This window comes from Lonchura striata, chromosome 26 (assembly GCF_046129695.1).
Source record: "Lonchura striata isolate bLonStr1 chromosome 26, bLonStr1.mat, whole genome shotgun sequence".
NCBI classification, from domain to species: Eukaryota; Metazoa; Chordata; class Aves; order Passeriformes; family Estrildidae; genus Lonchura; species Lonchura striata.
In genome coordinates this window covers 3,799,232-3,808,907 of record NC_134628.1, presented here as the reverse complement: position 1 = coordinate 3,808,907, position 9,676 = coordinate 3,799,232, and the positions used below count along the sequence as shown (strand labels likewise).

Below are 9,676 nucleotides of genomic sequence, written 5' to 3'. Positions count from 1 at the left end.
ACAAACACAGTAATATTGTGCAAAAGCACCATTTCCAAACCAATTATTTCCTACTGGGGAAGATGCAAAGGCAGAGTCAGACCTACGTGCCCAGCTCTGTGGTGCTGGACCAAAGGGATTTCCCTGTAAGGCAAAGGAAGGGATCCAGTGGGGACTCCACTGTCACATCACCCATTGCAGGTGAGAAGCTCTGGCAACACGAGAAAAGACCTGCAGCTCTCAAAGGCACAACAGCCATTTCAGTGCTCCCAAAACTCTTTCTAGCCTTTCTCCTCAGCAATGGTCCCTGATTTTTACATACTTTTGGTGCTCATACACAGGTAAAGGAAAAAAAAACAACCTAACAGTTAATGCTTGGGAGCTCAAGGGATCAAAACTTATTTCTTACATATCATGTTAGAAATACTACAGGGGGAAGTACTGCTAGGGAGCAGCTTTTTATGAGAGCAGCAAATCTTTGTTTTGTCTCTGGAAAGTTTAAAAAGGACAATAGGTCAAGGTAGAGTGGGGAGGAACCTGTTGTGCTGAGGGGAGCAAAGTTCCAGCCATGCCAGAGTTAAGAGCATAGTAAGCAATGGGTGCACGAGTATTTGTTCTGGGTTCTTTGGTTGCTAAAGCAACAGTGAAATTGCTGCTCAGGGGACTGGGGAGTTACTGAGATTGTCACCAAAAACCCAGTGACTTTATTGCACATTCCTCTGAGTCACCTCTGTGAGCCCTGGCACTGAAGCAGCAGCACAGCTGGGGACACCTGACTTTGCTGCTGTTTAAATTCTCCGAGGAGTTGGAAGCTATTCCAGAGAAATCCTGGGATTTTTTTAGTAATAGTTGGCAGAGTAATTCCCAAGGTAATTTAACTTCCTTTTGCACCTAGTTCTGTGGCTTTCCCTTCTTTAGTGAACTGAGGCCAGGATGGAGCAGCAGGTCTGCACTGAGCACCTCCTGCACTGGGAGCTGCTGGAACCCTGCTAGCAGGAAGCTTTTTTCCTTTTTTCTTTCTCACACCCATCTTTATTGCTTCTCTGCCCACACTGAAACTACAGTTTAAGAAAAGACCGGATGTGGCACTCAGTGCCGTGGTCTGGTTGACAAACTGGTATTAGGTCTCAGAATGGATTTGATGATCTCAAAGGTCTTTTCCAGCCCAGTTAAATATAGGATTCAACAGGACACAGCATGATTTTTTTTTTTTTTTGTTTAAAAGAATATTTCAATAAATTGTGTGCTCAGCAGTCAGAAATGTTGATTACAAACAAGTTTGTGTTCAGGACTTTGAACCTGTGTGTATAATTTGTATATACTTCAATCCTTCAAGGTAATCCTTCTTGTGTTATCAGTGTGGACTTGAGTTCAAGCTGACAAAAATCCCTCAAGAGCCAAAAACATTCCAGGCAGACCCTGGGAAAAGCAGACCATTGCCAAAGGGCCTCCAAGCAGGTGTGAATTAGAAACTAAAGCTACTTACTGTGTTCATTATTACCATGGAACAGCAATGAAATGTTTGTCATGTCACAGCCACAGCACCAAAGGAGTCTACACAATGTTTAACAAATCTGCTCTCAGCCAGTGAAAGTTAAAGTGATTTCACTTGCCTTGCTGAGACAATCTGAAAAGTGAGTATCTTTCATTCTAAGTGCCTGCAAAAAATTGACCTCAATGAAAGTGTTCCCAAACAAGAAACACTGAGGATGTTCAGAGGAAGAAAAGTGTTTCTCATAAGGTACAAATACCCTATGCTATTCTGTGGGAATATTTGTTTACTGCTATTAAGGAACACTCAATTTTGGGATTATTTTTCACACCATCCCCATCCTGCCCTCCCCACAGCCTGTCCTCACTGCTGCCTTGCTCACTCCCGGGGGGGTCAGGGAAGGAGGAAAAACCCCCAGCAGCTGCCCAGGAGACACAGGAATTCCTGGAGCCTCCCCTGTGCTACGGCCACCGAGGCTCTGGGCACACCTGTGAGCAGCAGACACACCTCAGACATTATTAATCCCCTACAAATTGACCTTTCCAGCATGATTTTGTTTTCCCTGAACCTTCCCAATCCAATCCACTCTGCCTGCAATTTCACTATTCCCTGTAACAATGGGGAGGGGCAGGTTGGTGTTCATGGAGCAAGAATTGAGCCTGCAGAAGCATCCCTGTGCTGAGGAGTGGCCAAAGCAGCTCCCCTGGGAATGCCAGGCCATGGAGAAAGCACAACATTTGCTCAGAAATGACAGACACAGATGGGCTTTGGTCAGACAGAATCAGGGGCAGGTTTTACTTTTCACATAATTTTCTGTATTAAAAAATACATCAGTGAAATCTGTTACAGGCAGGGACAGGACTACCAAGTACACAACGTCAATAGACTACTTTCTGATTTTATTTTTGTTAAATTACTTTTGTAACTGCTAAAAAAATAATAATAATAAAAAAAACAACCAACCAAAACAAAACAAAAAACCTGAAATATTATTCAAGGCTGTTGATTTTCATCTCTTGAAATTTTAGTGACAAAATCAAATATCAGACCCTTGTTACAGAAGATGGATAACTGACCAGAGCTAGATAAAAAACAATACAATTCTCCTCTTCAAAAATAGCTTGGGTTTCCAATGAATTTGTGACCACTGGTCATCAGAAACACACACCTAGAGCTTGAGAAAACAGAGATACAGACTGTATCTGATAATGTCCTGTCCTCTAAACACCACATGGGAACTTTTCTCTTCCAAAAGACTCAGTAACAGCCAAGCCTTAAAAAAAAAAAAAAAATCGCTCTCAATTTCCAACACTATGACTAAATCTCTTTGGGTGGGGTGGGATAAAAACACACATGGTCATTTTCTACCACAGTTCTGTTGTCAGAAGTAATACTGCATCCTTTGTACAACACTGCCCATGTTGCAAAGGTGGAAAGTGAAAGAGTGTGTGTGTATTCCTGCTTGAAATGATAAAGCCCTCTCTAGATTTGCTTTAAAAATAACCAAAACCATAGGAGTAGGGAAAGAGGAGAAAGGAAAGCTGCCTTAAGGGAAATAAACTTTCCGTGCACCACAGTATTTGCTGGGTTATATGGACAGATTGCAGAGTTACTGGGCTGAGAAAGGAATTCTGCACAGAGCCCAGGACATCCCCTCCTGGACATTCCCCAAAGGTCACTCGGAAGTTTGACCTACAGCACCTCTTCCAACACAGCCAGAGCTGGAGCGAGCCCGGAGCGGGAGCTGGAGTCCGGCCTCGTGTGACCAGTGAACAGCAGCCAGAGTTGTCCATTGGGATGGCCAGTGGCTCCTGCCTTCCTAACATTTGATCCCAGTTTCCAAAAAAAAATAAGATAAAAATGTACGTGTAGGTGTATTTATAACGGAAGGTGTCTGTTTGTCTAAACCTCACCCCTTTCTCTCGTATCCTCTGGAAGAGCTCAAGGATCTCCACGTGTTCCTTGGTAGCAAGGGCTACCAGCCAGCAGGCTGGGAAGTCACCTGAGCCACAATCTAGCTCTGCATGCCCACCAGTGTGAGGGTAGATTTTACACAACCATTTTCCTTAAAAATATCTCACAACTTTTAAAAATCCTAAACAGATAAAGGATTTATGCACCAATCCAATGGGTGAGTTCCACTTGGATTTGTTCTGAGCATTGATCGGTGCCGCAGGACGTTGGGATTTGCAGCTTACACAGCTTGCTTCCTTCCAGTTCCAGTTTGTACATCCACTGTGGTACAAAATCTGCCTGTAGGTGACGTTATCTTGGCTTATTTGATAAACATTTTCCAAAGGCTGGACGTATTCACATTTTGGTGCTTCTGAAGTGTATTCAAATGAAAATACCCCACTGCAGTTAGTCTGATAACTCAATATCAGAGTCCTCTGATTTGACTTTGGCAAGTTCTTCGTGTACCTCCCTCACCATAAGAATCCTTGTTAACATGATGTCCAAGGTTCCTGGGTCTATTGGCAATGTGGAATACCATATGGGGCTGTTGGGAACACAGGAGCGTTCGGGCTGCAGGTAGAACACATCACTCCTCTGCTTCACGCTTTCAGAACTGCCAACACAAAGGAAACAAGGTTTAGGAACATCGGGCTGCATTTACAATCTTACCAAAAGTTTAAGAGAGAGTCAGCAAAGAAATCAAAGTTACATTGGCATGGCAACACTGTCTCCCTCTTCCTAGCAGGGAACAGTTAAGTTGTTTCTAGGTCACGCAGCATTAGTTGCTTATAAAGAAACAAAGAAAAATCAAAGTAACTTCTTCATAGCAGAAGTTCTGTAGTGTCATCCAATTAATGATAGAATGATAAATGCATTTCACATGTAATCTCTGAGTGAAACTGGTTCTGGGATTCCAGAATTGCTGCATAATGTGGACAAGTGGAAATGGCCTCAAGGCTTAGACTGGATATTAGTGAAAATTTCTTCACTGAAAGGGTTGTCCAGCCCTGGCACAGCTGCCCAGGGCAGGGGTGGAGTCCCTGTCCCTGGAGGGATTTAACAGCCATGTGGATGTGGCACTTGGGGACATGGGTTGTAGTGCCCTTGGCTGTGCTGGGGGAAGGGCTGAATTTGATGAGCTTAGAGGGCTTTTTGAACCTAAATTATTTTAAGGTGCTGTTTAAGAGTGAATAAAACTAAATCCCAGCTTGCCTGGCCATGCTGCAATGCTAAACCCATCTGCTTGAAAGCCTGACTGACTCCCAGGCTCTGGTAGGATTCTAAGTCTCTAGAGCCAGGATCCCTCCTGCTTGGTTTTGGGATAATCACACCAAAACAGCAAAGGGAATTTGTCCTGCTGCCTGCAGCACTGTAGAGGCTCAGCTATGAAATATGATGGGGAGCATCATGCCTTCCCAGCCCAAGAACAACTAAAAGCTTCTAATAATGTGCTAATGACAACAAGGAAGATAAGAAGAGGGGGAGAAAGAGTCTGGACAGCTGCATGCCTGTCCCTGCCTCAGTAATGGGATATTTGTAGTAAGCTCAGTAGGTACATTTCTGAGGGCGATTTATTTGAGTTTCAGCTGACACTAATGAGATGCTGTTTCATTTTACATGTATTTTTCCTTTGAAAAGAACATCATCTTCCTCCTGCTCAAGGATCTAACTGAAGTTTATATAGAAACAGTAGAGAAAAATTATTTATATCTCTGTCCTTGCTATAGTCTCCTTCCTAACTCCTAAACACAAGTTAATCTCACATATCAGCAGGCAAAATTTATCAGGAGTTTTACCTAATTCACTCTTGTCTACACTCTTTCACAAGGAACATGATATGATGTTCCTCAGGTATTAGTTATAATCTCCTCACAACAAGGATGGTGTATGGGAATTAAGGGAGATGAGAATCCCATGGGCACTGTAGTAATGTCTCACATTTATATCAAAGAATTTATTTATGTAAAGACTATATCTCTCTCTGTAACTCTGTTCTGGACTCAACACCAGTAACAAAAAGAAAAAAGCTGTTTGGGGGTCTCACAGCAGTGCTGCTGTTGGAATTCCTGTTCTGCTCCCACTGAGAGACTGGAAACTGGGGAGAGCAACCACAGCACAGGCACAGAAGGTCTGAGTGGGCTCCTTGCTCAAAAGCCTGTTCTCATCTACACACAGACCAAAAACTCAAGTTCTGTCACTTACCATTTTGATAAGTAAAATTCATAAAGTCGGACTGGACACCGGAGGGGATTATCTGTGTTTTCAGCCATTTCCACTGCTGTTGGAACCTCCTCATCTTCACTGCGTTTCCTTTTGCCTACTGATAATTTATCTGCATATACAAAAATAGTATCACAGACATTCAGTGAAAAGCAGCACCTTCAGAAACAAGGCCTGGTGTCTCAGCCCAGCACCCAGTGGTGACTGCATCACCCAAACCCACTCCTTGAACTGGTTCTGCCACATGTCACCATCCAAACATGGTCACCTGGTGTGATCTGCTGGGTGGGCAAAGGACTGCACATCCTACAGGCCAGCTCCAAAGCCCATTTCTCATGTAGAAAACCCACAAGAACTAGCAGTAAATACGGAGGATATAATTTTACTTATGAAAGACAAATTCATGTAATGCACTGGAACTACAAACTGAAGAAGACAAAAGGATCAAAGACTTCCCTTTCCCAAGTGCCAAAATTAACTGAGAATAAAATCTGTGTGTCTTTGCCTCTAAGTGCAAGCCCCATACTGTTGTTCTCCACTGGGGCTGGCTGGTCTGTTACTCACAGACCCAGGACAAATATAGGAATTAAAAAGGTATCATAAAGGTCTGGACCTGCAAAACCCAAGATTACGAAGTGCTGAGGAAAGGACTTCAGGAAAGGCTTTTAACTCTTGCAGTATTAACAGAGCTTTATGCAAGATGTTATGAACTACTATTAAACAAATTTGCAGCCAAATCTGTGACACCTTTGTAAGTTTTCCTGGGTGCCTTGGCTCATTCAGTATTTCTCTTTAGAACAGTGAAAAATATTGCAAATGTATTCAGGATAACAGCATATGCTTAGCTCTGTTTACTGCAGAATATATTTCTCTCCAGTCCTTTTAAAAAAACAAAAGCAGAAAATACAAAATCACAGAATCCCTGATTCTGTAATTCAGACCACACAAATGTGACTGCCCAAACACTAAAGATCAGAGAGCACTCACCTGATTCTACCTCTTGTTTTTGAAAGGGTGGGAAAAAACGTAAATATGTCATCTTAGTATTATACTTCAGAGTTCGGGTGCGCCTCATAACATGGGCAAAGGACAGTTTCAGGTGCTCACTGACATTCTTTAGTTGGAAGTATTTGGTGTTGAAGAACAAAAGGGTGTTCAACAAAACGATGGGGGAATATGCACCCAGCTGCTTACATTCCCACAAGTGTTCCTCTTCAATTCTTGAGAACATATAACCTATGAAGGATGGGCAAAGAAAAAAGAAAATAGTTATTTATGCATATAAATACTCTTTCAGCTAACCTCTATTTATGAACCACATATCAAATCAAATTCACACCTATCATCAAGTGTAATCCAATAAAACCAGAGGAGTGCATGGGCAAACATAAGAGGGAGCATGGAGAACCAAGCTGTGCAACAGCATGATCTTCCAATACCTAAAGAGAAGGATAAAAACGAACTGCAGACACCAGCAGGTTCTCACTAAGTTCTAATTTCACTGTATTAAACCACAGTCAGCCAACTGCAACAATGTGTAATTCCTACAACGTGAAGCATGAGTTTAAAATGTCCCATTTTATGTATAAATAACCCATTATGATTATCCTAAGTCAGGAAAGGGAGATGTGGGGGCTTAGAAGAAATTTGTTGTAAAAAAATATCACTGTGTGCAGCAAACTATAAGTAATTGGATTATTTCTGTATTAAATAAAAAGTTAATTTTTCTCAACGAAAAGGCAGTTGTGGAGTTGCCAACATCATTCAAATTTCACTGATACTCTAAAGATGTGTGCTCACAGGGTTGGTGTCCAGCTCTATAAACCACATAATCAGGCTTGAAAACCAATTAAAAGTATCTGCAGAATTTGGGAAATTTTAATTTGGAGTTGAGACAAGATTCCAATGACTTGCTAATGTGATCCCCAAACTCACCAGGAGTATTTCCAGCACTAATAGGGAAATACCAGTGCAACTGTACACAGATTTTGCAGTACCTCATCTCAAATACAGTATTAATTTTGGTTACTTTATTTAAAAAAGAGCTAAAATTTGAGGGAAGAAGAAAACTAGTGTGTTGAGTGCCAGAATGGGAATCCTTTCTTTCCAAGGATTGATCAGAGGCAAAGATACATTTAAGTGTAATCATAACTGGTAGAAACAGACAAAAAAAATCCATGTTGTAGAGAGGGGAGACTAATGTGAGAACCTCAGATCCCATTCTCTTCCTGGCCCTGAGCAAACATTCACTTATGATACAGCTTTGTCATGCAGCTACATAAAACAAGAGAACTGTCCTACCATTTGGAAGAATTGTAGGTTCCCAGATTTTCAAAAGTTTTGTAAGTTCAATCATAAACCTGGAATAGGGCTCGGTGAAAATGTTATCTATTCTACCATTCTCAAACAGGTACTACAAGAGAAAAAAACAGGAAGACAAAGAGTTTATGATTATATAACATTGTAGAGAAGATAGAGCACATCAAATTATTTTCCTTTCTTATGTCCCAGTGTCTTATAGGGCCAAGCACTTTGGTGAAATGTCTAGTAAAACATCAAATTTCCTGCAGGGACTCCAGTATGAAAGGAGAGATCTAGGCAAGAACTATGGTTAATATTTCAAACTCTAGAGCTGTTTTCTGCAAAATCATCTTCCTCTTAATATTTTTGAAAGAGTCTGTCTATAAAATCCAGAATAGTTACTGAAAATGTTTCTGTTGAGAAGATCTTTACATGTTAATACCTCCTGACAAGAGACACAGGCTGATGAAATTGCTCAACTTGCAGCACCAAGGAAGAAAAGTTCCTTAAACTTTTCAAGGAGCAGTTTAAAAAAGTTTTCTAAAAGTCAGGAGTTTGTATCAATAAATCAAAACTGTGACACAAAAATCCCTGATATTCCCAATGGCACTTTGAATTTTAACTCTTTCTACACTTTGTCCAAGCATAGCAAGGAAAAAAAATTTAAGATAATTCCATGTCTAATTAAATAGGTTTTATGTCAAAATAGCTTTTGAATCTTTATCTCAAAATGACTGTTTCAGAACAGGACCAAGCAGACTGTTCTAAAGGAAACAGAAATGTACTGAACATTGAGTTTTAACCATAAATTAGCATTATTCAGGATTTGTACTGCTACTGTTGCAAGGCTGGTAATAAGGACTCAACAATTACTCTTAGTATTCACTAATTACTAATGCAGTTGTTCCCAATGTATTTTCCCTGTAAATATTGCCAACACAACAGGTATCTGTCTTGTCACTGAGAATCCTTCCTGGGCAACCTCTTCCACATAAAGTTATATATTGGTAGAGCATTGTGCAATTATTTTAGATCTAAACCACTCCATCTTAAAACAAGAATTTCTGAGGAGCTTTTCTAAAGCTTTCCTAACACTTTTTCCATCTTTCCCAAACATGAAAAATTATCAAAAAAGTTCCAGATTTAAGTACTTGAGTCTAGGTAGAAACACTCGGCCCCAACATAAGGATAAAAGAACTTGGTCACTGTGACTTTAAGAAAGTCCAGAAAAATGGATCATATATAGGACTAAGGCAAACAGCGAAACACAAAAAAGAGACATTCTTGCCTCCTCTATAAAGCCCAAGCTGCTCTGTGGGACTGTGGATGTCCCATAAGTAACCAGAGCAAGTTCTGCATGTTCTCAGCAGTGCCCCAGGTGCCAGAGTTACCTGCTGAATTCCAAGGCACAAGTATAAGATGCTGTCAGGGTCGTATTTTTCTCCGTTTGGTCTCCGCACCTCTTGAATAAACTGGCACAAGCCAAAACTCAGCTCAGCAAATGTGCATGAGAGAATGTCCTCCTTGAGCTTCACAGGATGAACTGGGGTCGAGGAAATGATTAGAAAAATAAATTGAGCACATTAACTCTTCCCAAATTCCTTATTATTTCATGTAAGCAGAACGCTTACATTTTCTGTCTCATACATTAATTACCCTGTATGACTAAATGGTGAATCCCTTCCTATCTGTTGGCTGAGAACTGAATGATTTGATCAATAAAACTCA

The 9,676-nt window shown here is 41.0% G+C and overlaps 1 protein-coding gene across 6 annotated transcripts in view; it reads right to left on the bottom strand.

Moving 5' to 3' along the window:
• Nucleotides 1–2,232: 2,232 nt before the first annotated feature.
• LOC110484310 (zinc finger MYM-type protein 4) overlaps nucleotides 2,233–9,676 on the bottom strand; it is a 37,946-nt gene continuing 30,502 nt past the window's right edge. For all 6 annotated transcript variants that reach the window (XM_021554868.2, XM_021554864.2, XM_021554869.2 and 3 more), the window contains 5 exons: nucleotides 9,340–9,491; nucleotides 7,949–8,060; nucleotides 6,635–6,883; nucleotides 5,630–5,759; nucleotides 2,233–4,040 (listed from right to left, as the gene is read on the bottom strand). In XM_021554868.2, coding sequence (XP_021410543.1) covers nucleotides 3,833–4,040; nucleotides 5,630–5,759; nucleotides 6,635–6,883; nucleotides 7,949–8,060; nucleotides 9,340–9,491 — 851 coding nt within the window. In that variant the 3' untranslated portion in view covers nucleotides 2,233–3,832. The remainder of the gene's footprint in view (nucleotides 4,041–5,629; nucleotides 5,760–6,634; nucleotides 6,884–7,948; nucleotides 8,061–9,339; nucleotides 9,492–9,676) is intronic.